Below are 26,279 nucleotides of genomic sequence, written 5' to 3' on the forward strand. Positions count from 1 at the left end.
ATCGATCGCTGCATTCGATAGCAGTTGGCGACTAATTTTTCTTATCATAGTTTTTATGAATTTGATTCAAAGTATGTATTCCGGAATAACGGCCATAATAATTTTTTTATTTGAAAAAAAATTTTTTTTTATGACTTCCTTATGATCTGAGACGTCTCTAACCGCGACAACTCAAAAACATAGCGTCATTAATATTGGGGTTTTATCATATGAGGAGGGATACGAAGATAAAAAACAGCATATTATTAAAAATTGATATTAAAATTAATATTTGTTAATATTAATATTCCTTTTTGCTTAATAACGTCATTTAAACGTTTTGATATATTTTGTATAATTCTTCTTGTGTAGGAAACAGGGATCTTACTCCATCCTTTTTGTATACTATTTTTCAAATCTTGAACGGTAGATGTTGAGTGTTTTCGCACACGCCAGTCTAATTCATTCCACAGATTTTTTTATGACGCTCACATCTGGTGATGAATTAGACCGGCTTGTGCGAAAATACTCAATTTCTTCCAATCTCGTCCAAGCTGTGAAAAATAGTATACAAAAAGTATGGAGTAAGATCCCTGTTTCTTACATAAGAAAAATTACACGTTATATGTCGAAACGTTTAAATTGACGTTATTAAGTAAAAGGATGTCCCACCGAATAACAATTTTTAATAATATGCTGTTTTTTATGTTCGTATCCTTCCTTGTATGAAAAATGAATGTATATGATATGCAAGATATACAGTCCCTACTTATAATGAGCGAATGGATGGATGATGTTATTGCTTTCATCAAAATCCAAATATATTATGTTTTCATTGTCTCTTTTAATATCGAAGGCAAAAAGGTGTGATGGCATTGTCGATCTAATGTGTTGTGTAAATACGACGGCATATGTAGTTGAAACAGCATACATATATGACAAAGCGTCTTACGCGTAAATATATCAGCGTGCATAACCTAAAGCAGTAACATATCACAAATAAAGCACAACATAGATGCACACGTTTCCTATAAAATATGTTGTGTGCCTTGCAATAATGTTGCATAAGGAAAAGATTCTTCTTGAATAAAAATTATTTGAAAACGAAGAGGTCGACATAGTTTAAATTTTAATTTATTTCTTTAGGAGGAAAAAGATTAGGTCTTACTTCATATTATGGACGCAATTTTAAAATGTAGGTAAATAGATTTCACTCTTTATTGCGAAAATCAAGGCATCGTATGCGATTTGTAAAGTCTTTCTAATCGATATAAACCTTTGGTTAATAAAAAATACACGTTTGGTTGGGGTAAAGTGTAATAAATGCAAAGCATAATGTGCATTATACACACACACACACACACACATTATATCACGAAGCATATGAAATGTAGATGTATGCATTAAAATATTGAAAGCAACGACAGACATTAACATTTCGTCAACCTGGATAAATTTGTAAACGACCAGAAAAATCAGTTCTCGGAGGTAAAATGCTTAAAGCTAACTACTGGTTCAAAGATAAATGTTTTGAATAAGTATCGAGTTTTCGATAAAATAAATTTCATTGATTCTATGGCCGGTTTTTAATGGAGCCTTTTAAAGCATGTCCATCTGTTCATCTGTGGAATGTCTGTGGCCCGCATTCTTTCGGTCTCAAAGATGAAAGTATTGGATTCGAATTTGGTAAAAATATTGAAGGTTCTTGCAAGCAGGTTGGTGTTGAAAATAAGCCAAATCGGCCAAAGAACGCACCTACAGTGCAACATGAATTGACATCATTTCTGCTTATTAGATTTTTTCGTATCCGCCTGAGTAGCCGAAGGCGAGGAATCTCGACTAGCAAGTCAATGGTTGTGGGTTCGAATCTCAAGTGCGGTAGAGTTTTTAATAAAAGCCGATAGTCTTAGATGCTAGTGCTTTTAAGAGTTTAGTCTTAGAATTTATTTCTCTGGCGAAATTAATAATAATAATAATAATAATAGAGTTTTTCTTGCACATCACTTAAAAACGGCAACAGGTGAACAGCAACAATTTTCACGTATTTCCTACACAAATAGAAACAAGTGAGAAAATTACATTCGGTCGTGACCGAGAGTTTTATATCCATCATCCTTACCTTAAAACAGATAAAAAGAAAGTAAAAGGACTATTGATTTTTTCCATTTTTAAAATAAAAGTCATTGTCGCATAGGCATGTGAGCGTCGTAGGCATGCCCTTCGGAAAAGTTCAAGTCACTTACAAATTCTTTTGAGAATGTTTACACAGTTGCGCAGACCGACAAATGTACAGACGAACAGACGGACATATTTAGGTGCACTTCAAATTTGAAACTGATCAATAATTTATATATTTTATGGCGTTTTTGAAGCCTGTTTTTGCGCATTATAAAGTTATTGAAAAATAATTAAATTTTGATGCGCTGCAATATTGGGTAGGTATTGTCAATTTTTTCCAGCTTTGTGCAGCCATCGTAGCATCGCGCATAGGATATGCTTTCTATCCGCTATATCTTAGAAGATTTGGACAAAAAACCAGTTCTTTATTCCTGCCCTACGACCATTTTATCAATATCAACTTGCGCGTAAGAATTTTCAATGTTTGTGCCAAATTTGAATGGATTCAGAATTTGATACCGTGAGCACAAGGTGATGTTCCGCTTTAAGCGAGAAATTTTATAATTGAACCATAAGTGTAACAATGTTTTCTATTCTTCACAAAATGCGAACACTTTACAGGAGAGATGTAGTACAAGATAGCCATTGGTCAGGATATGTATGTAGCTATGTCCATAAAACACTATCTAAAGCGATTAAATTAGCTTTTTCGTGCTTTCAATTGTCCAAAGTACGTGAGAAACGAATTAACCTTTGCAAAAATATTAAGAGATGAGATTTAAAATTTCCAGATGCATTTAAGACTCCGTCAAAGGAATAATTCAGGCCAATACATTGTCACACTCGCTATCTCTACGCACATAAATATAGAATAATTTTTAACGTAAATTAAATTCTTTGCGCCTTAACAGGCAATAAAGTGAAGCCATAAAGGTGTACATTGCTTTACAGATTGCATTTATGTAAATAAAAATGCCGGATCAAGGTGAATACAATTTGTTTAAGAACTATTTTGTACGTTGTAACGTACCACTTCCTGAATTTCTTCGTTTTCTTCATCGCTATGGACATCAGTTATTTGAGTTTTACGCATCGGATTCCAAATCATGTCAAAATCAAGATTACACTCATTAGCGATGCCCTGCACTAAGGGCTTTTCCAAAAGTCCCATAGAACTCCAATTAGGATTCTTAATGATAAGCTCCTTTAACACACGCGCTGCTTCATTGTATTGTTTCGAATAGGCCAACGCGCGTATCAGCATAATCAGGATATCTACTTGTCGTATGGGCGGCGTTTCTGGCTTAACTAAAAATATATGCAGAGTAAGTTATGCTCATAGCAGCAAAAGCAAAAAACAATCTTTATTTATTGGAAATTTTTCAGAGATCATCTTGGAAAATAAATTTCTCTTCAAGCCGACCGAAAACGACTTCCTGGGTCGAAGCTCTCAATACTGGGTACCTGCTGCCTAATGCTAATACTATTGATTTCCAAATTCTGCGACGCAATAATACTCTTACATCTTTAAAATGTACTTAAAAGCGCCTCCTAACAAAAACATCTTAAACTAGCTTTAAATTAGCTTTAATTGGGCCATTGGATAAATATGAAAGTGAAACTCTCCCGAAACTAAAATTTCTGGTGTTGGTTACGTATTCGGCTATTGAGTTATACCACTTCCTGTCGTTTTCGATGTCATTTCGCAAGACTTAAAGTACGATCTTATCTTTCGAACATAAAAACTCCGTGCGAGGAGAGGACGGATGAACATTTGAACAAGCATTTTTATGATAGTAAATCACCTCAAAAGTTTGAGCACATTTTTCTTGAGACACGAATTTTCAAAACGAAGAAGAGCATAACTCAAGTTTCTCTAAACAGTTTACTAAGCAAGGCCTTAAAACAACATTTCAAATTTTGATGGAAATTTCCAAGGAAACTGCGTATTCCTCGAGCTCTAAATATATAGATTAAATGCTTTAAATTTTTATTTATTTTTTTTTTTTCTTAATTCAAATTTGCACAAATCACACTGCTTGCCCGAGAGACTTTCATTTAGATAAACCGCACATGAGTCGTTCCAGGGTTGCCGTATTTTAATGTTTTTCAAAAACATTGTTTTTTGTTGAACATTTAAACAAATGACATTAATGACATTATTCAACATTGCTATTCCATTAATTTTGCTACCATTTTAGGTGGCTATAGCGGCTTATCCCCTTAACTAAGAGATGTTTGTTAAAACGGTTAAAGTTAATCAATCAAAAAAATTCGATGCGCTTCACAACATAATGTCACTACGAAGCTGTTTCTCACGTTCGCAGCTAATCGGTCTAAAATAGCACTGAAAGCGCTTGATATATGCTTAAATTGATGAACATAGCTTCGAGGCTTTAAATGGCGGCATTTTTAAGTAGTTTTATCTATTGGCTTCACTTAACATTTTAAGTCAGGAAAGCCGTCTTGATTTTTGCGTATTTCTAAAGGTCTTGTGAATACTTTCTTTCACCTGTAAACTAAAAAACCGTTACCTATGAACGAAAACATGTTGAAATTTAAAGTATGCTATCGCTATGTTCTCTAGAGTTGATTTCGATTTTTCCTAATTGAAAAATTCCAGCAGTGGACGTTAAATGAATCGACGTAGCTAAAGAACGTTATAAGTGTGCTATGCAAAACTGGTCGTGTATTCCTGACGGTTAGTGGTAGGTAACAATTTAGCTTTACATTATATAGGAACTTACTTAGCATATTTCTACAACCGGCAATGACACTTTGATTGTCGCCATTTTTTAAAGCATTTTGTATGTTTAGTATTTCTTTTACTTCGGCCATCGTTCTTTGTAGATTCACGAAAGCTTGCTGTGTGTGGCTTCCTAATTTCTCTAAGCATTTAGCAGCCTCTTGCATTGCCTTTAAAGCTTTTTCATAATCATGATAATCATCAATTTCAATTTGTGCACATATGGCATAAAAATTAGCTAACGAGTCATACGCTTGACCTTTTGAATAAAAGGTTACGATATATTTTAAGATATTATTATCCTCCTGCCAATTAAGAGCTTGCAAGTAGTTTGCCGCCATAATATATACTTCATGCTGTCGCGATATATTCGCGAAGTAAATAATTTTTTCAGTATTGCCTGATTTTAATAGACTTTTCATGGCTCGTACCTTATCCCCGGCTTGAGTGAACTTTTTAGTGGCTGTATGATAATCGCCCTGTTGCTGTGATAACTCGCCCAATTGTACTAGTATGTATATACGTGTTTTTTCATCGATTTCACCTTTTTGCGGCGTTAACATTTCAGCTAATTCTTCCGTGATCGGTACACCTTTATCAATGCAAATTTGTATTGAGCGATTAAATTGTTTAGTCTTGGCTAATAAATGTACGGCCTTTTGGTGCTGTTCAACGGACGTAAAGAAATCGGCACAACGACTAATTAACTCCGGATCGGATTCCGAAGTAAGTTCGGTGGCAATTATTTCTAAAATGTCAGGCTGTTCAGATTTGAAGGCCAAATCTAAGGCTTTGTGCAGCATACCAGCGCGATGATAAAGTTCAACAGCACGTTTATATGAGCCACATTCTTCAAAATATGTGGCAGCTATAGCTTTTTCGCGAGCGCGCGATGAATTTGCCACTGTCCACAGTTCATCTTGATAATCATTTTCTTTGCATATTCGTATGGCGTTGGCGAAAGTTTGAGCCCGTGTATAAAACATAATCGCGTCTTGAAATTTCCCCACATTCTCATAATGACGAGCTAGATGATAACATGCGGCCCGATTACCGGATTGGCGGGCTACCGCATCAGCTTTAGATATTTTACCCAAATAGCAAAGAATTTTAACCTAAAATTCATAAGATATTAACGGCATTAACCCAAATCTATCAATCTCATCCCGTACCTGTGAATACCAGTCTTCAGCCTTTTGATAGACGGCTAAGGCTGCGTCCATATCACCGGAACTTTCAATATATTGACCCCACCATTTCAACATTTTCGGATCGCTTGTATTTTGCATGTAACGCTGAAGAAGTGTTTTCAAAAGGAATTATAATTACGCAAATTGCCGTTATCTAATTTCTGACACCTACTTTCATGGCTGTTGGAGATTCTAAAAGCATCTGTGTAATATGTTGGACGGGATTTTGTGTTTTTTCAAAATACTGTAACGCATTGGCAATATCACCGTTCTCTCGACACTCTTGAGCCTTGTGATAATATGCGTTTTTCAAATGTATTCGGTCTTTTGTTTCCGATATTTTAATGGCCTCTTCCACATTCCCTTTCGCTCTAAAATGCTTGTTAAGTAAATCGAAGCGTCCTGTTTTCGTGTAAAATTCTTCAGCTTGATCATTTAAGCCCAATTCAACAGCTAATAATGCAGTTTTAGCTTCTATTTCTAAATCGTCGTCTGCTAGAGCCTGCCGTATAGCGCGTACTGATCTGGCATTTCCCAAATGACCCATGCATACTTTGGCAACATCCATACGTTTGCGTTGGACACACATTTTTGCCAAATTGGTCCAAACGGCTTTCGATTCTATCGAACGAATGCTTCTATAAGCTAAATCCATATTGCCCTCAGCTACATGCATACTAAAATTTAATACCATTTTTTTTGTATTTACGTCACACTCCTTAAGGTCCACAAAATCCCTCAAAGGCTTTTCGAATATTAAATTTATATTCAACGTAATCTGTCGAATATTTTGCGCTAACCTCAAACAGTAGTGGTCAGAAGGAACAAAGACTTACCACATTTGGTATACAAAGATTAAGCAATTGCTCATTTGTCGTAAAAGAAACGAATTCGATGACACTTAAGGTGTTCCTTTCCGTATAGAAAACGATCCATATATTCGTATCGACTTGCTGATTAGACGACTCGGATTTTTTAACATTAAAAGTTTCTTTCGCATTTTCTGATTCGCGTATTTGTTTTGATTTTACCTCTAACGCCAATAAACGGGGCTCATCTATATCCCACCAAAAACCAACGGGTACACTACAAATTTTGTTTATCTCTTTAGTTATTATTGAGTTTCGTATAAAATCTTTGAGTACCTTGACTTGTTCTTGTTCTCATTTTTTTCAAGGGACATTTCCATGAGATAATTACGTTCGAAATCCCAACAATAGAGCGTGGGCTTTGGCATAAAATTTCTATTAGCTATGATTAAAGCCAGATGTGTGCCTAAAGTATTACACTTTGCTTGAATAATTTCGCTGAAATCATCAAATAAATCATAGGAACATTTCGAGGGAAACATAAGCTTGGGATCGTGACGGGACACGTCATATACCTTAATATAACCGTTCATGGTAAAGACAGTTAAACGACAACCTGATAAATCCATGCCAATAATTTTACCCTCATTATTGCTGGCTTGAATCTTATGCAATGCCACGCCTCCAATTGAAAAAACAGTGACATCGGCTGTAGTCAAGGAGTAGATATTTTGATTGTGCAACCCTAACGTCAGACATTCGGCAGAAAAGCTTTGCATGAACTTGACATTTAGACTTTGCGCATTTTTACCGCTGCTACCAGAAGATGAATCCAAATCACTTGCACCTCTTTCTTTTAAACTTTCGACTTTTTCTATGTTGTATGTGGATATGCTACGTCCGCTGGTTATTGCCAAATAGCTTTGATTTAACGCCAACGCAGTTACACAAAATTCCGCTTGAACAGTGCAACTTCGTCGATCTTTATGTTCCAGGTAGATATTTCGGGCACTTTGCTGCACTGCCCAGAGGTGACGCGTATGAAAAGCTAATAAGGGCTGTTCTTTTAAGACATAAACATTGCTTGCACAAAGAAGAAGAAGGCAAGGCTTCGCCAATTCGTTAAAACCCCATAAACATTTTTTAATCGAGCCGCGCACATAAGATATATTTGTAAGTTGCCACATATCTTCGGGCAGCGAGGCAGCGTGGCTAACTATCGAACGTTTCCAACTGTACAAATTTCCTAAATCTGTACCAGCACACAGCATTTGATTGCTTTCTATATAAGAGATGCAAGTGAAATGTTCACTTGTATTATGGATAGTTTTTTGATTTTTGTAACTCAGGTACATTTGCTGGCTTATCGAAGAACTATCAACACTGCCTTGACTAATGAAATTTGATGATGAAGAGTCGCGTTCTCTCATTGGTGTCGTATAAAGATTTGATAGATTCATTTTTAACGAGTAGTTATCACCTTTATCAATATCCCAAATGCGCACCGTCAAATCGCCTGAATAAACGGATAGAATATTTATAACAAGATGACAAGAACAAAGTAAAAGTAATAAAATGTAGATGAATTAGAAACCTGTTATTATCGCTAAAGAGCAACCAACCCAAGCGATACCTCCACCTTTGCTTTTCGAAACTTTGCTACTTAGCTTCACTCGTTCTAATTCCGTTAAAATTCCCGTAGTTTCCACCAAGTAGAAGATAACAGTCATGTCATCCATCAAACATACGACAGCATCCCTGGAAACTCAATATCATAAACACTGCTTCTTAGATACATCACGATTCTTACTTCTTAGGATGCCAAAGCATTTGTGTAATGGGAATTGAATTACCATCGAGCACCTCTGTGGATGTACCTCCTTGATTCACATAAAACAAACGTCCGCCTTGTGTGCATACGTAAAAGCAATAATTATCTTTGACATCGGCGGCATGAGTAACGCTGCGTGAGGCAGTTCTCGGTCGCCAGTTTGTTAGGGTGTCTAACGCGCTCTCATCACCAGCTACGGCTGCTTTAGCCAAATTCAACATCTCTTCGTGAGCCTCACTGCATATGACACGACGAAAAATTATATGGGTGAGAACATCACGCAAATCGTGCGAAAACATTGTCAAAAATTGATATTGACCATCGCAACGCCAACCGGTTAAAAGGCCCATGATATCGACTGTAACCATACGTCCTCCTTGCTCACTAAAATCCACTAAATTAATAGCAGCTTTATGAGGACCGCTGATACCCGCGAATTCGCGATGTCCCCCAAACCAAACATGTATGTCGCCATTTTCCCAACCTGTTATCAAAAGCACTTTCTCGGGATGCCAAGACATAGCAGTACATTGCGAGGTAGCATGAACTGGATAAGTAACATCACGTTGAGGTTCTCCCTGAATACATTTTATAAATTCTTTTTCAAACCACATTTATGTATGCATTGAACTCTATACATACATTATCTGTGAAAACCGTAACGGAACCACCACGGTCTTGACTGTAAGAAGCCACAGCAAATGCTGGTTCAACTGCATGCCAACTGCCAATAGTGCCTACGGCATCGACGTCAAGAAATTCAACTTTTGTATCAAAAAACAAAGTCATTGCTAAATCTCTTTTTAAGTAAACACTAAATACTCAGGCGACATTGACATAACAACTTACTAAAGTCAATACTTTAAAGTCTTGAGTTGCTACGGTTACATCATAACAAAAACAAAATAATAACTCCCCACATATTTCGTTGATTTCGGTTTTTTATTCTACAAGCAATTATTTAAATACAATATAATTGCAGGCTATTATTTTTATTAATACATTATTCATTTAAAAATGGTAGCTTAGATTGGATCAAGAAAAATTATCAATAAATCATTATAACGGTATTGGATAAGCCTTTTAAAGGTAAGTCAAAAAACTAGGATCCACTAACATACGACGTTCCACTTTTATTTAGGAATGCTATTCCCTAATTAATTGTGCAAGTATGTGTGTGCTAACTGAAAGACATATATATGTTATACACATATATATTAGTTTGGGGAAAAATAAATCCATTATTTTTTCGGTAGATGGCTGCACTGATAGATTTCTCGTAAAGTATCGATCAAACAATTTCATATTTATGCTCGTTGGAAAGGTGACATTTCGCAGTAAAAAAAATTCTTTTGCTGTTTTTTGTTTGGTGCATTCAGTTGTGAGTTACAGCGTGTTAAAAATGGAAGTCAACAAAGAGAAAATTCGGTACATTTTACAGTTTTTCTTTGACAAAGGCGAAAATGCAAGCCAGGCGGCTAAAATTGTGAATGGTGTTTATGGTTCCGATACTGTAACAGCCAATTATGTGCAATTTTGGTTTTGTAGATTCCGTTCAGGAATTTTTGATTTTTAAAGATGCACCTCGCACAGGTAGGCCGGTCGTCGAAAATGTCGATAAAATCGGAGAAATGATCGAAGTTGACCGGCATGCTAGCAGTCGTAACATCGCCCAGGAGCTAAAAATCGACCATAAAACAGTTTTAAACCATTTACACAAAGCTGGATTCAAAACGAAGCTCGATGTTTGGGTGCCACACCAATTAACGGAAAAAAACATGATGGATCGAATTTCCATCTGCGAAGCCTTGGCCAAACGGAATGAGACAGACCCAGTTCTTAAACGGATGGTGACTGGAGATGAGAAATGGATCACATACGATAACCCTGTGCGAAAACGATCGTGGTCAAAGAGCGGTGAAGCACCTCAAACGGCCAGGAAGGTTTTGCTATGCATTTGGTGGGACTGGAAGGGGATTATTTATTATGAGTTGCTTCCATATGGCCAAACGCTAAATTATGATCTCTACTGTCAACAACTGGACCGTTTGAAGATAGCGATTGACCAGAAACGGCCAGAATTGGCCAACAGGAGAGGTGTCGTGTTCCACCAGGACAACGCTAGGCCACACACATCTACAGTGACTCGCCAGAAACTTCGGGAGCTTGGTTGGGAAGTTTTAATGCATCCGCCATACAGTCCGGACTTGGCACCAACTGATTATCATCTTTTTCTTGCATTGCAAAATTTCTTTAATGATAAAAAATTGGAATCTAGGGAGGATTGTGAAAATCGACTATTAGAGTTTTTTGCAAATAGAGACCAGGACTTCTAAGAGAGAGGCATTTTGAACTTGCCTTTAAAATGGCAACAAATCATACAACAAAACGGTGCATATTTGACCCTAATCGGACAATCCGAAGCATGTTAAATAAAGTCCTGAAGTTCATATAAAAATAATGGATTTCTTTTTCCCCAAATTAATATATAACTCAATAAGTCCCTAGCCTGACACATATTGACAGGCCCCTATAATTCCTTGATAATGCCAGTCGTCTGGGTTTCGGATTTCGTTCACATCAATATGATCTAATTTAGGCCGAAAGAACTGTGTCATCGGACATCAGTAACAGTCGTTGCTTGACCAGCCTCATTTTCAAAAAAGTATGATCCAATGATGGCTCCATCCCAAAATCCGCACCAACAAGCAGTGACACATGTTCGGCAATCACATATACATTTTCTGAGCCCCAAATGCGGCTATTTTGACGATTAACGAAGCCATCAAGTCGCACTGTGGCCTCCAAACTTTAATTAGTTTTGAAATTTTTAACAGTGTTCAACAGTGAAAACGCTTTGCTCTGTCGTGTAATGCTTTTGAGCCATCTTATATAATCATGTTTCGGATTATATCGTTCGGATAAATATTTAATTAAGGAAGTTCTTCATCACGTTATAGATTCTAAATTAATTTATTTAATTATGTTTTTCTAAATAAGTATTTTTTGCGAAATTCATCAGTGTAGTCAGTGCTTAAGCACTACTGTTGCATGTAAGTGGATAGTGTTTTATATATTTTCATTATATTTGAGAAATCTTCCTGGCACAATAAGATCAAAATAATCCGACTTGTACCGTAGCATACTTGTTAAGAGGTTTTTCTTATAATAATTTTCAACTATTTATCGATGTGTTTTAAAATATGCACCTAATTCCCTTTTTACACGAAATTTGATTTAAAACAAGTTAAAGAGAAACCGATTCTCTCTTCACATGAGCTGTTTTGTTTTAACACGATTTTCAATATTCTATAAATTTTTTTCCCTTTCTAATGATTTCTTTTTTTATGTTTCTATGAATTTTTTCATTCGCACTCCTCACAATTACGCGTTGTCACTTCACATTATATTTTTCACAATTCATTTAGATTATGTTGGTTATTTGCGTATATGATAGACTATAGACGTAATGTACTTTTTGCGCAATTTAGTTTGATTTTTCAACAATTATAATTTATTTTTTTTGATATATATTTGATGAATAAAAATGTGTAAGCACAAAAAAAATTCTTAAGTGAACTCTAACAAGAAATTCTAATATTGTTCATTGTACCTTTCAGTTGCTTTTCTAGATCTAAAATCAATCTGTTATATTTCCATTTAGGCCATATCGCTTTTTCATGAATCTTTTACACGAATTTTTTGGCACTATATCTATCGTGTAAAAAGAGTTAGATATACATACATAAAATTCTCCACAAGTCACGCATTCTGAATTAATGCAGGAAATTTGAAAAAGAAGACTGGAAAGAAACGATATCATCTTGTCAGCACATTGACAAAACCTTATACAGACATCCCAGACTCAACATGGTAGTCGTAAAGCACGAGTGCGATACGACACGGTACAACATTTGCTACTTTTATTACTCGGTTTCCTTACAATACGATTTTAAAAAATCGAAAAAGTGTTTTTTTGAAGTTTATTTCATCGTTAATAAGAGTTGAATTTTGAGAAAACGAAAATCGATCAACTTTAGTTTGTTATAAAAATAAATTTCGTGATCGTCATATATTTCCAATTTTTGCATTTCACCATAATGTTGAACTTCATATTTTTTTTTTTTTATGAAAACCTGTAGTTAACTTGCTTTTCTATTCATATGTGCGTTTGAAATGAAAGTTCATTAAAAAATTTTACACCTTTGTTCCGGTATAACACGGTACGGAATTAACCGTGCTAAGCGGACGACGCCGATATATTACAGAAAATATGTGCATGGAAAATTATTTACTGGCAATTTATTTATTCAATTTTATATAATACAAGGTGTGATCAATAAAGAAAAAAATTAGCTTTTCATTCATTTCTCGAAAAGTATTTATTTATTCATCAGTATCTATTTTTTTTCCCTTCAAAGTAATCCTCCTTATATCCTAGACATAATTCACTTGTACCAGCGCTTCTTAATTTTTTTACTATATTTGTATATGTTTTCTATATTCAATATTTGCAATGATGCAACACGTACACATATTTATATATTTTATTCAGTTTTATATAATACGAAGTGTGTTTAAATAAATATTTATTTACTCATTAATATCTATTTATTTTGTCTCCTTCAAAGAAATCTCACTTATGTTAAACGTTATTCCAACCTTCGTGGCACTTCATGCGATAGGCGTTCCGATTTTTGTCTCCACAATCGTGGTAAAGCTCTGTTCGTTAATGGGTCTTTTCAATTTTGTCAATAGGCAAAATTTGCAGTGGGCCAAGCACGATGAATATGATGGCTGAGGCATGATTACGTTGTTGTTTTTGACCAAAAAATACGACGAATCTTTTGGTTCAAAATTTTGCAATTTTGGAGAAAACTTTGCTGCCGAAAACATCCGAAAATGTTGCACGGCATAAGCCAATCGACATGCCGATGTCTTCATCAATTTCTCAAGGCGTGATTTGACAATTCTCCATAACAATTTTCTTTATTGCTTCAACGCATTCATCGCTTATTGACGTGCTGGGACGCTCAGGGCGCGCGTCGTCATTAACATCTTCTCGGCCTTCTGTGAAGACCTTATAATACTTATAAACATTTTTTTTTTGCTCGAACTAGACTTCCCAAATGCCAAATTCAACGTGTTAAGTAAGTTGGAGCGGTTTCATTTTATTTTTCACACAGAATTTAATCCAAATTCTTTGATTCATTTTTTTTTCGATATCCATATAGTTCGAAATCGCCAAGCACACCAAAATACGTCTAACCTTTATATGCGTCAAAAACCAACTCAAAATGCAGAATTGGCTGATAGTGTCAACATTCGTTGAAGAGATTTGTACCAATATAACATTTCGAAAATCGAATGTACGTACACACCTCGTAGCTGTTTTTTAATTATATATAGATATATATATATATGATAGATATCAACAGCGAAGTCAATTTAGTCATCGTATCCATGTGTACGCCAATTCATTTATATATGTATGTATGAATATATTTATGTGTGTATGTATAAGAGCGGTGTGCGTGCCTAATAGTTTGCAAGGAAGAGTGAAGTTTGCATTGTAGAAGGCGCAAAGATCAGTAGGCCTTCAATTCCATTTTATTTTATTGACTTTTATTTTTTGATTAAAAACTTTGACCTTTTTTTTATATTTTATATATGTGGTTTAAAACCCTATACGATATATAATTTCGATAATATGACTTTTCGATTCGATGTAGATCTATTTCGTCGTCTGCCTTTCGTAAGAATTGTGAAACTGGCTCAAATACAGATAGAAAGTTAAATCTTTATAAATACACCTAAGAAATACAAGAGAAAAGCACTCCAAAGTCTTTCAAGAAAAAAAAAAAAAAAAACTCGAAACGATTTGTAAAGGCAGGAAATTGGCAAAAAAAGTCTGGAAATCTCTCTCTCGCTCGCTTGCAAAATTATTAATAGTGAACAAAACCGACGTCCATCTAAAATTGCACTTGCTGCAGTAGATAAAATCGAAAAGAACTAAACATTTTTTACTCCAAAGCACACACTTATTACCCTTATTACATTTATCACGCAATACGTACATTTGCGCTTTAATCCAAATAAGTTGTAAAAAAAAGAAAAAAAATGCTTAATCTGCGGAAATATGCGGACATATTCCCGGATATAGTTGCTTATCTGGGGAACGATTGCCATGAATTTTATGTTGAACGGCTTAAACGGCTAGAGGCAAATATTGTACTTTACTTTGCTGCATCGACTTCTATTAAGAAAATGTCAAATATTAGGCCAAGTAAGCATTAGTTTGAAAATTCTGAAATTATTTCATGGACTTTGTAATTGAAAGCACATATAAACACGTAGTGTAGCCTCCGAGAGAAGAGAACTTAAATCCAACCACTGTGTTGTTACTTATATTGATACGATGTAATCAACATTTCTTTCTACTGCTATATATAAGATTGATTTACAAAAAAACTCTTAGTCAATGTGTTCAAAATTCGTTTTATGCTTAATTTCTTAGTCTTCTTTAATGTGCATTCATTGGTGCATCGTGCATATTTAGTGTATTCTGAATAGAGAAAAGCCAGAATACAAAAAAAGAAACAAAGTTAACATTAAGTTAAACTCTCAAAGTTAATATCACTTTGCTTATAGACTCATTGAATAAAAATTTTTTCTTTTTAGTATGATTTCATATTCTGCTGAATGAATATCAAACGGTCGGGGTAATTTTATTTCTATTATAAAATGAGCGAGTTTTGGAAAATTGCCGGAGCTATAGTGCTACCCAATGTAGGGGGGGTTATAAATGGTCGTGTGACTCGTAAAAATCTAAATCCCTGGTACAAAGGCTTAAAATTTCCTTCATATCGTCCACCAAATTGGATTTTTCCACCAATGTGGTCATCACTGTATAGTAGTATGGGTTACGCTTCATATTTGGTGTGGAGAGATGGTGGCGGTTTTTCCGGTGACGCTCAACTACCGCTAATAGCTTATGGTGCGCAATTAGCTTTAAACTGGGCTTGGACACCAATTTTTTTCGGTCAACACAATATTAAGGGGGTATTATATTAATTAAAAGCAACTTTCTTTTATTTAAATTTTTCTTTTCTTTTAATACTAAATTCATTTGTTTTTAAATTATATTTCAGGGCCTTATTAATATAATTGCTTTGACAACAGCGGCCGCTACATGTGGTGCACTCTTCTATAAAGTAAACAAAATTGCTGGCTATCTTTTTATTCCATACATTGCTTGGCTTAGCTTTGCCACTTTTTTAAATTATGACATATACAGATTGAATTGTTTGGAGAGTAAGGAAGATACGAAAACTGAGAAACCCACTAAAGAGAAATGATGTATTCGCCCATCACGTCTTGGCGTTTTTATCATAATGAAGTCGCCTTTCTTTGCGGTCAGATTAAGTGTCAAATCAAATAAGTTTTTGTTTCAAATTTAAAATTAGTTTAATGCTTATTTACCTGTTTAATGCTAGTAAAGGGTTGCCCAGATAAAAAAATAAATAAATAAATAAATAAATAAATAAAATAAAATAAAACCTCTCTTATTATTATGCTGCGCAGTGTGCGAGGGTATGTGCGAATTTACTCGTTCCGATATCGAATATTTACTAAGAGGCTACGTAGATTTGTTTAATATAGATATGCGTCATCACCGTAAATTGTGCGAACCAAATTTATTCATATCTGACGCTTCGTCGACCAATTTGGACATGAAATCGGCCACTCATTTAATTGGGAAGATAATTTTAACACATTAAATTAAACGGATCGTTACACGGCTCCTCTGATTTTGAATTCTCATTATTTCTGAAAACAAAGATCGCCAAACCGTTACCAACCAATTCATGATATGATTGCATCTAAACTATTTATTGTTGTAAACAGAAAACCAATCCCCCCTTAATTCATTTTATGGTATTATTATAGGTATCAATGACGAAAATACCTTCAACTGTTTATTAATTTATAATGGCACTTTAAACACTAATTGCATAGCATACGACTGATGTCATCGTCTACGTCATATCATAATATGTGCAACGACTGCGTACAATAAAATCAAAATTGCTATTAAATAGCACGTTATGGAAATTGGCTGCAACTGTATCTCATTTTCCTCATTGATAGGCAAGCAGGCTAGAAGCTACTCGTGCGTCAATTAAAGACCAGCAATAAATTGTTTTCAACCCACATTTATTGATTTTTAGTCATATTCGGCATTGATTTGATTTCATTCAGTGTCGTTGTCGGTTGAAGTTTTTCGTTGTTGTGAGAAAAACGAAAACAAAAGAAAAATATTTAAAAGAACAAAGCTTTCGTAAGGGGACGAGAGATTAGTAAAGGTGCCTCAAAAAGTTTTATTATGCACGTAACAAATTGTTGTGTTAGTATTAATAGATATCGGATGGAAAAATAAAATGCATTCAAAATTATAAATTAAGCAGTTGGCCAATACGTTTCCTTTTACTTGTTGTTTACTTGGCAAGCTGATTAGTATCCTTAGAAACGTTCAGAGGCGCTTCCTCAGTAGGCGGCTCGAATATCTGATCTTTTTTTTCAACATCATTTGGACTAGTTATCGGTTCGTTGGCTTCTGTATTTGGTTTAACAATTTCTTCTACTTGCTGAACTGGTATTTGCTCATTCATATGCTTACAAGCGAAGGGGACGACGCTATCTGTTACCTTAGCATTAACATCTAAAGCTTTTTTAGGACTAATTTGTTGCGCTAACAATTGCGCACTTTCACCTACAGCAATGGTGTCCATTTCTTTGTATGCTTGAACGTTTGCAATGCCAATACTCGCCGGAAGAGCAGCTGATGACTTAACATCGCCAACATCTAAGATATTCTGTGGACTAGTTTGTTCAGCGGGTGTTATTGATTCGTTTTTTGGCATTTTAAGTGAAGTAGATTGACTACTTTCAGATTTAGCAACAGCAGCACCTACAGTTTTTTGTGGACTGGTTCGCTTAACGGGCAGTGATTCCGTTTCAGGTTTGACACTAACATCCATTCCTTTGTCATTGAATTCAACTTTTGGTTTAGTAATACCTTCTGCTCCCTTTGGCGGTGTTGGATGTTTCGATGTTTCATTTACAGTTTTTGTAATTGCCTCGATATTTACTTTTGGCAAAATATCGGACTTAACTGCGGTCTCTTTTTGTTGAAGGGACAGCATTTGCTGCTCTTGAACATTTCCAGACACATCCGCAAGAACTTTTTCGTGAGATGCTTTTATACTTTTTTTCACTACATCCACATTTGGTGATTGCGCTTTTTCAGTAGGTGTATGTTCAATGGTCTTGGGAGAAGGATCATTTATTTTAGTCGGAGTTACTTGCTTCGTTTGGTCTTGTTTAGTTGTGGCTTTCAATTTAGTACTACCATCATCGGAAGTTTTAGATGGTGAATTTTGTTTAATGCTTGACTTCGTCATTGGGTCTGAGCTTGGTTGAACAGTTGCTTTATTATTTGTTGGCTTGGTTTTGGTATTTTGATTTGCTTTTGAAGGTATGGTAGATTTTTTTTGAGCTTTCGCGGCAGGGCTGGAAGCTTTTGTTGTAGTTGCGGCCTCATTACTAGCTATGGCCTGTGAACCGGAATCTAAAGGGGGAATATTTGGCTTAACGCCGACTTCCGGTTTAACAGAACCACCAGTAATTTGTTTACCTGCGTCTTTGACTTGTTCTTCGCTTTCGCCGACGTTAGTAAGTTGCGAAATTGAGGGTGAAGCTTTCGTAGGAGATACAACTGTTGTCTTGGGCTGTGGTGAAATTGCTTTAGTTTGTGTAGTTGGCTTTGGTGACAAAACTGGCCTTTCGTTAGTCTTTGATGGTGAAGTCATCACTTTTGTTGGCATCTGCGGTTTGAAAGTTTTTTGATTGGTAGTTGTCTGACTAGGTTTTGCTTGATTCGATGACGTTGGTTTAACCGAACCTGGCTTTGTTCTGCTACCTTCAACTTTCGATTCGCCTACTTCTTTTTTAGCAGCTGTTATAGTAGAGGGGCCCGCGGGTTTCTTCACGGTTGTCTGTTTAGATGGAGAAGCCTTTTGCGTTACTGCTGCAGCAGACTTGGAAGATCCATCGATAGCCGAAATGACAGTGTGAGTTTTATCATCTTGCGCAATCCCATGATGCATTTTTTTTGCAATAGATTCTTTTTCTTTAACAATTTCTCTCGTATCGGTTTTAGTCACAGCCGTGCTTTTCAGTTCCGTTACATCAACTATTGGTGCCTGTTTAATATCTTCCATCTCAGTTTTGGTTTCTGTTTGTTCCATTCCTACAGGTATTATGTCAGACATAATTAATTCTTTTGTTTCAGATGCAATTTGCTTTGGTTCTGCGTCTTTAGGTGTGCTCCCTACTACTTTCGCCTCAGTAACAGCACCGGCAGCAGACATTTCGTCCTTTGTGACCAATTGTAAAGATTTTTCATTAACTTCAGCAGGTGTAATTAAGGATACATTAGCACTGCTTCCAAGATCCCCCATTTCCGCACAAACATTCATAACAACTGGTTTTAGATTATCTGCTACCTGCACAGTTGGTGGTTGAACATCAGATTTCGCTTCTTCAGTTGTAAGCGTTACAGAAACTATTTTTATTTGCTCATCAATTTTAGAAGACGTAGCACGTGATTCGTTTGATTTTTCAAGATTCTCTTTAGGTACTGCGACCGCGGGAATAACTGTGGGTTGCTCGTATTTTTTTATTTGCTCAGAGGCAGCGGGTTCTTCCTTTGGCTTATCTGCAGTTTGCTTATTTTCAGAAACTGCAACAGCTGTGTGCAATTTATCTTCAACTTGTCCAAGTTGAACAACTCCGGCGGTCTGTTGTTCAATATTTTTGTCTGATGATGGAGACTGCTGTAGTTCGCTACTTTCCTTATTCTGAGATTTATTCGACCTTTTATATTTTTCAACATTCTGCGGTTTTTCATCCTTTTTTTCTATTTCCTTTTCATTTTCTGCTTTCACTGATTTTTGACGGCTTGCATCCACTCTTCCACAAGGCTTTTCTCCTTTACCTGAAGATTTTTGCTGATTGGTTTCATTTACCGGGGTTGCTGTTATATTTTCCTTCTTATTAAAATCGGCTTTCTTTAATTGTTGTTGCGGTTGTTGTTTCTTGTCGGCAGCCACCTCTCGTTCGATCTGAGCATCTATACCTGGTTTACTATTATCATTGTTGCTAATCTCTTTGGATTGTAGCGGTAATTTTTGTTTTTCATTTTCCCTCTTTATATCTTTAACTGCGGTTGCAGTCACCGTTGTTGCCGTCGCAGATGACGCCGACGGTTTGTCTTGCTTGTTAGATTTTTCAGTTTTGGCTTGTTTTTGATTTTTGTTTTCGGATTTTACTGTTTCTGTTTTATTTTTAGCAGCCCCATCAGTTGACTGCTTGTTTGATTTTTTGCCTTTCTTTTCTTCTTTTAAGTCATTGGATTTCTTTACATTTTCAAACGATTTAGATGCATCAATTTTTGTTTCAATTTTCTCCAATATAGGAGTTTTATGGTTATTATCAATTTTCTGAGGCTCAGACTCAAATGTCACAACTTTTTTGGCCTTGGAAGCTTCTTCTAGTTTAGCAACTTGCTCAAAATCATTGACCAACAAAGGCACGTCGTCATCTTCTTCAGCAACCTTTTCAAGAATGCCACCAGTTCCCGTACCTGGCTTCTGAAGTCCACATGACATAGTGTTGGCAAACATACGTAACTGCATAACGGTTTCTTGACCTAACTGTGGCAAAATTTCCGGCAGCATTTCAACAATTTTCTTTGACTCACCATGGCCTGTCACTGCGAAAGTATTGGCCGAAAGCGAAGCCTGTGCTTTAGGATTATTAAAATGAATCACTGTTAAATCATCTTTAATAATGTTGACTTCTTCGATCCCTGGTATGGTGCTAACTGATAATTTCTTTAAAGAACTTTGCAACTTCTTATCATCGGTAGCAGCCGATTGGTGCATAACCTTCTTTTTACGACGTGGTGTACCTTTTCCACCAATGCGTACCTGTGCCTGCAATCGTCTCAGCTTTTCTACATTCATATTCTGTTGGTTTAGATAAATATTTCAAAGAAAAGAGCGAAAAATCGACATTTTATTCAAGCAATGGCCAAAAAAAATCTTTGCCAATAAATATGAATTAGAATTCTTTGTTCTTCTTACGATAGTTACATAAAGATAAAATTTTCACTCACCTCTGGTGCTGAACACTAAATTAAATTTTTAAAAAGAATGTGAAAGAACTTCTCAGCGAGCAAGCAACGTGTTCGCACTATGGCTATGTATAAATAAATGTGTCGCCAAGTTCTTCTTATTTGCAAAAACAAAAAATTTAATGGCACACAATGGCAATATCAGCAGACATGGTGGGCAAGGGAAAGATTTCGCATATATATGCACACATAAAACACTTTAGAACAAAAATAAATCTGCAACAGTTTCAGGTATGTATGTAGAAACCAAAAACACCGAAAAATTGTCGCAGCCGCTGCATACACGGCACACAGAAATTAATTGAAAAAAACTGCCGAAATATGAAGAACACTAAGAGACTTTTGTTAAACGGCCATATATCACTAGCCGGTGCAGAATAATATATAAATGCACTTTATTTCGAGACTGACTAATAGCAAATAATGCTGAGATTTTCATGAAAATTCTTGAGAAATGGTTACAAAAACCGCTGCAATGCATTCACGCCTCATTTTCTTTAGTTTTTTTTTCTTTCCCTTTTCAATTACATATTTCATCCACTTTTCCTTATATTAAATCACTTGCACATGTGTGCGCAAATAAACGCGATGCATTTACAACAAAAGTTTACCTTCTATTGACTTCTGACCAACTACGCCGTCTTTAAAAATCCACAGAAAATTTCCCTTAGTAATTTATGCTAAAAACTAATTTTATTGATATCAATAATTTTAAATATTATTTACTACATCTTTTTTATTCACAAATAAAGAAATCCTTTGACTTTTTTAATTTAAAGCAGAGTTGTATTCTGTAATGAACTTTAACGGACATTAAAATCAACAATGTTAGGAGATTGCTAAATTAAAAGCTAATTTCCCTCTCTTTTAAAAAGGCATGCGAACAAAATATTTGTTAACAAGAGTGAAATTTAATCTCCAATAAAAGTCTTTTAGTAATAGTAGAAGTCTCGAAGAAATTATACTTTCAATATTTCAAAATCTTTTCTTCTTCGTTTCCTTTACTTTCATCGAATTATATAAAAATGTAATTTTCCATTATAAGTTTTAGTAAAAAGTGGAGTAATTGCATAAAAGATTTATCCAACTACTTCTTAGCATATAGTATTGCTGATTATCTTTGCATTTGGAACACTCTGTTATATTTTCCTTAATTTTTACTTGCAACTCTGCTTCATATTGCAATAATTTGTTATTGTTCATAGACAAAGAATCAGCACCTAAAACTAATTAATCATTTTATATTTTTTATCGATTGGTTGAACATTACTCAGCGCTTTTAACTGATAAACTCCAGCCTGTAATTCTAAGAATTTCTTGAATAACAAAAGAATTTTTAAGAATGCGTTTACAATTGACGTCAATCTTTCTCGCCTTGCTGGCTCTTAATGTCCGCGGAGATGGTATATTATCCGACAAGTTTATGGAAATTGTACGGCAAAAGGCTAAAACTTGGACTGTTGGAAGAAATTTTCATAAACTGACACCTATGTCGCACTACCGGCAGTTAATGGGAGTACATCCTGATGCGCATTACTATGCTCTGCCCGATAAAAGGATCGTTTTACGGGAAGAAGAATTGGTGGGCTTAGGTAATAATATGATTCCTGAAGACTTTGATTCTCGTAAGCAGTGGCCTCATTGTCCCACTATATGGGAAATACGAGACCAAGGTTCTTGTGGCTCCTGTTGGGCGTTCGGTGCTGTGGAAGCCATGTCAGATCGGGTGAGCAAATAATTAAATTTGATACAACTTACATAACATGTTTACATACATAATGACGCCTTATCTTTCACATCTATTCAAATTACATAGTGTTGTGTATTATAATAAACGTTATTGGCTTTTAGGTTTGCATTCACTCGAACGGTACTCTTAATTTTCATTTCTCCGCTGACGATTTAGTGTCTTGCTGTCATACATGTGGTTTTGGTTGTAATGGTGGTTTTCCTGGGGCTGCTTGGGGCTATTGGGTTCGTAAGGGTATTGTTAGTGGCGGTCCTTACGGCTCCAGTCAGGTGGTTTTTTATTCGAACAAATTTGATCTTTTAATCAATTATAAATAATTTTAGGGTTGTCGTCCTTATGAAATCGCTCCGTGTGAGCATCATGTCAATGGCACTCGTCCACCATGTGAAAAGGAGTATGGAAAAACTCCTCGTTGTCAGCATAAGTGTCAGGCGAGCTATAAAGTAGATTATAAAACCGACAAGCATTATGGTTCCCGTGCTTACTCAATTAGCAAAAATGTTCATGATATCCAGGAAGAAATTATGAGCAACGGCCCTGTCGAGGGTGCTTTCACTGTATACGAGGATCTGATTTTATATAAAGACGGTGTTTATGAACATGTGCATGGAAAAGAATTAGGTGGGCATGCAATACGCATTATCGGTTGGGGTGTTGAAAAAGACATCCCATATTGGTTAATTGCTAACTCTTGGAACACAGATTGGGGAAACAATGGTTTCTTCAAAATCCTTCGTGGCAAAGACCACTGCGGCATTGAAAGTTCTATTTCAGCGGGCTTGCCAAAAATTTAAATATATTAAATACCGTTTCAAATTTTTTCTTTTAGTTTTAAAGTATTGAAACTTAAATAAAAATTTATTTGAAAAATATTTTGCGTTTACACGTAAGGATTCCAATTGCTACCATCTTCGGGCGTTAGTCGATTCGTTAACAATAATATGATGTCAACAACCCACCAAACGCCGATACCACCCAACGTTAGAAGTTTTCCAACCGCAGTACCAGTTTGCCCAAGGCAAAATCTATCCATGCCCAGAAATCCTAACAGCAGACTGTATAAAAGGGTTGTTAGGAAGTAGTGCTCAGAGTACCGTATGCAGGGGACTCCATCTCTCATGAAGGTTCTTGGCCCATGGCAATCTATATCAGAAAATACAGTGCACAAAACTTTTGTGTGTTCGACGTCTTCGTAATTGAGACCACCAAATTTTAAACAGCCGTACCCCTTTTCCTCCTTAGCTGTTTTATTATCTTTATGGTCGATAGGTTTATTGCACTCAAGAAAATCCTCAGGCAGCATAGAGCACAATACCTTAGGTCCCCAAATACGATAATTATTAGCACTGTCAGAGCGAGTTAGTGCGACCGCACCTGAAACTTGTTGTTCTCGATCACTGCGTGCTTGTATAGCATAGGATAATTTTAACATCACAGTCATAAACATATATAATATAAAATCCATGTTTTAATTAAAATATTTTTAATAGTAAAATAACACACTATATAAGAGTTACCACCTACTCAACAAAAGTACGTAATGCGCAGTAAATTGAATCATTTTTAAAAATATGAGAATTTTATTTAAGAACAAAGCTCCCAAGTTTTTGTTTTATATAGACAAATAAAATATGTACATAATCAAATTTATAAAATGGCCAATATAATTTAAACGATGCCATTTCCATAGGTCCTCGTATTTATGGATTTCATTGCTTATACTGTTGTCGGACATCATTACGCCCAAATATGCCAAATTTAAAATAGCTAAATTACTAAACATCAAATTTATAAAGCGTACTAACAAAGTATCGGACGACCATTTTCTTCTGCGAGGACAGTGCGTGTAAGTACATCTCCTATTGCAATCATTAACTTCTAGACAGCTGTCGTATACATGAGCTAACGTGGCTCGTAGGCTGTTCTCTATATAGGTAAAACCAGCTAGAGATAATAAAACTAAATGTACTTTAGCATGGAAGCCATGTAAAAGGGCCGAGATTACGTAAGTGAATAACAAAGAGACAAAGTAACTGCCGTAAGCTATTTGAAGTTTTCGAAACATATACTTTTTCAGCCATTGATGCATAGGTATATTCCAGCATCGAACCAAAGAATGCAATGAACGTGGAAATTCTATATTTAACGGTTGCGTGATTTTATAACCCAATAAATAATCCGGTTTCTGCGAAGGCACACCACCCACTACTACTGTTGCCTGCGACAGAAAGCTTATAAAGTAGTGACTGCACCGCACAGCCAAAGCATCTAAATAAATTCGCAACCACAAAAGATCGTCGGAACGTAGCCAGGGTATAAAGCAATTGGATAAGTTAAGAAATACCACAGCTAAGGTTACATTAGTAAATGTCCATAGTAACCAATGCAAGTTTTTTAATGATGTACGTTGCTTCTGATTATATAGACTATACGGCATCCAAGGTCCAAGCATACATGTAGTAGGACAAAATACATAGCCCAAATAAGACAGCAAGTCGGGCAATTTAACAGTCGAACGTTCTCCTGTGTCTTTAGCTCCAAAATCAAAGGCAAATGAAATAGTTTTCATTGTAGCCACCATCTGCACACCGCGAACTTTCTGCCATTCAAGATGTTTCATAAAATATTCGCACGCCAACTGTATTGCTATAGTGAAGATAGCAACACCCATTCCCTCGTGTGGACTCTTATAATAGCTGATTATCAAAATCAAGGTGTAGGCCAATAAGCACAAAAGTAATACGATTAGCCAGTCATAGGATAATGAAAGATAAAGAGTAACAAATCCACAAACCATTGACGATAAATGATGCAAGCTTTCCTTGGACGGCCACGCATTTTCCAATAACGATCGTAGTAAGTGATACATTAGACTACAGCTCAAAACAACTATAATGTATCGACCAATTTGAGTAGTAGAAGGTACTGCACAAGTGTAGCAGATATCTTTAAAAGACTCTGCGGTAAGGTATCCAGAATACTCATAATAATCTTCGCTGCTAATATCAATTTCTCCAATATCTTCAGAATTATCTAAATTTTCGTATTCGTAATAGTAATCCATATTCCAAATTTATTTACACAAATTTGAAGCCGGTGAATACATTTGCACTTTAATACATTTTGAGCAGGGATGCCAAGTCATTTAGAAGTGTGTATTTCAATGCGTGATCAAACAAAAGTAAATTTCAGTGAACAAAAAGAAGAAGATTGTGAAATTTTAACAAAAAAGAAACCCAGAAAAGGCTTGTTTGCGACTAATATTTTGTTATTTAAAGATAAAACATATTGGAAAATTCATAGAAACGAATATATTTTGTAACTTATGTGAAATTGTATGGACATATAAGCCACATATTTATTGGCTTGGTCCATCTTAAGTTAACATCCCAAATAAAAAAAATTTATCAAATTATATGGAAATTGTTCATTCTGTAGAATACTATAAAATTTTAAACAAAAAATTTTCTAAAAAACATATTTAAAGAGGGTACGAACGAAGCACGCGCAGAAAACAAGAAAAACTCCATTTGGTTTATTTTGTTTTTTCTTGAAGAATACTTGCAAAAATGGTAAGTATACATAATTGTAAACAAA

The 26,279-nt window shown here is 35.5% G+C and overlaps 6 protein-coding genes across 8 annotated transcripts; 2 read left to right on the plus strand and 4 right to left on the minus strand.

The window, feature by feature from the left end:
- Positions 1 to 2,884: 2,884 nt before the first annotated feature.
- On the minus strand, positions 2,885 to 9,611 carry LOC119637498 (intraflagellar transport protein 140 homolog). Its single transcript, XM_038033542.1, has 9 exons — positions 9,316 to 9,611; positions 8,653 to 9,251; positions 8,437 to 8,600; positions 7,179 to 8,358; positions 6,870 to 7,119; positions 6,206 to 6,811; positions 6,016 to 6,138; positions 4,845 to 5,958; positions 2,885 to 3,405 (listed from the first exon to the last, which is right to left on the minus strand). Exons 1-9 carry the CDS (start codon positions 9,460 to 9,462, stop codon positions 3,098 to 3,100), a joined length of 4,491 nt encoding a protein of 1,496 aa, XP_037889470.1. The 5' UTR covers positions 9,463 to 9,611; the 3' UTR covers positions 2,885 to 3,097.
- Positions 9,612 to 13,134: 3,523 nt separating this feature from the next.
- On the plus strand, positions 13,135 to 16,884 carry LOC119637497 (translocator protein). Of its 3 annotated transcripts, none has more exons than XM_038033538.1 (3): positions 13,135 to 14,042; positions 15,355 to 15,735; positions 15,825 to 16,884. In XM_038033538.1, exons 2-3 carry the CDS (start codon positions 15,418 to 15,420, stop codon positions 16,029 to 16,031), a joined length of 525 nt encoding a protein of 174 aa, XP_037889466.1. In that variant the 5' UTR covers positions 13,135 to 14,042; positions 15,355 to 15,417; the 3' UTR covers positions 16,032 to 16,884. The 3 variants fall into 3 exon arrangements, with proteins under 3 accessions (XP_037889466.1, XP_037889468.1, XP_037889467.1); XM_038033540.1 differs by lacking the exon at positions 13,135 to 14,042 and adding an exon at positions 15,022 to 15,302; XM_038033539.1 differs by lacking the exon at positions 13,135 to 14,042 and having other exon boundaries at positions 15,022 to 15,735.
- Positions 16,885 to 17,073: 189 nt separating this feature from the next.
- Positions 17,074 to 21,354, minus strand: LOC119637495 (muscle M-line assembly protein unc-89). The gene is made up of 2 exons (XM_038033535.1): positions 20,915 to 21,354; positions 17,074 to 20,765 (listed from the first exon to the last, which is right to left on the minus strand). The coding sequence occupies exon 2, from the start codon at positions 20,760 to 20,762 to the stop codon at positions 17,172 to 17,174; it is 3,591 nt and encodes a 1,196-aa protein (XP_037889463.1). The 5' UTR covers positions 20,763 to 20,765; positions 20,915 to 21,354; the 3' UTR covers positions 17,074 to 17,171.
- Positions 21,355 to 22,115: 761 nt separating this feature from the next.
- On the plus strand, positions 22,116 to 23,539 carry LOC119637393 (cathepsin B). The gene is made up of 3 exons (XM_038033395.1): positions 22,116 to 22,658; positions 22,784 to 22,951; positions 23,006 to 23,539. The coding sequence occupies exons 1-3, from the start codon at positions 22,275 to 22,277 to the stop codon at positions 23,474 to 23,476; spliced, it is 1,023 nt and encodes a 340-aa protein (XP_037889323.1). The 5' UTR covers positions 22,116 to 22,274; the 3' UTR covers positions 23,477 to 23,539.
- LOC119637394 (TM2 domain-containing protein CG11103) lies at positions 23,498 to 24,219 on the minus strand. The gene has a single exon (XM_038033396.1). It carries the CDS (start codon positions 24,145 to 24,147, stop codon positions 23,563 to 23,565), a length of 585 nt encoding a protein of 194 aa, XP_037889324.1. The 5' UTR covers positions 24,148 to 24,219; the 3' UTR covers positions 23,498 to 23,562.
- Positions 24,196 to 26,248, minus strand: LOC119637440 (protein-serine O-palmitoleoyltransferase porcupine). Its single transcript, XM_038033460.1, has 2 exons — positions 24,320 to 26,248; positions 24,196 to 24,202 (listed from the first exon to the last, which is right to left on the minus strand). Exons 1-2 carry the CDS (start codon positions 25,744 to 25,746, stop codon positions 24,196 to 24,198), a joined length of 1,434 nt encoding a protein of 477 aa, XP_037889388.1. The 5' UTR covers positions 25,747 to 26,248.
- Positions 26,249 to 26,279: the final 31 nt, after the last annotated feature.

The sequence above is a fragment of the Glossina fuscipes genome, unplaced genomic scaffold (genome assembly GCF_014805625.2).
Source record: "Glossina fuscipes isolate IAEA_lab_2018 unplaced genomic scaffold, Yale_Gfus_2 59, whole genome shotgun sequence".
Lineage (NCBI taxonomy): Eukaryota > Metazoa > Arthropoda > Insecta > Diptera > Glossinidae > Glossina > Glossina fuscipes.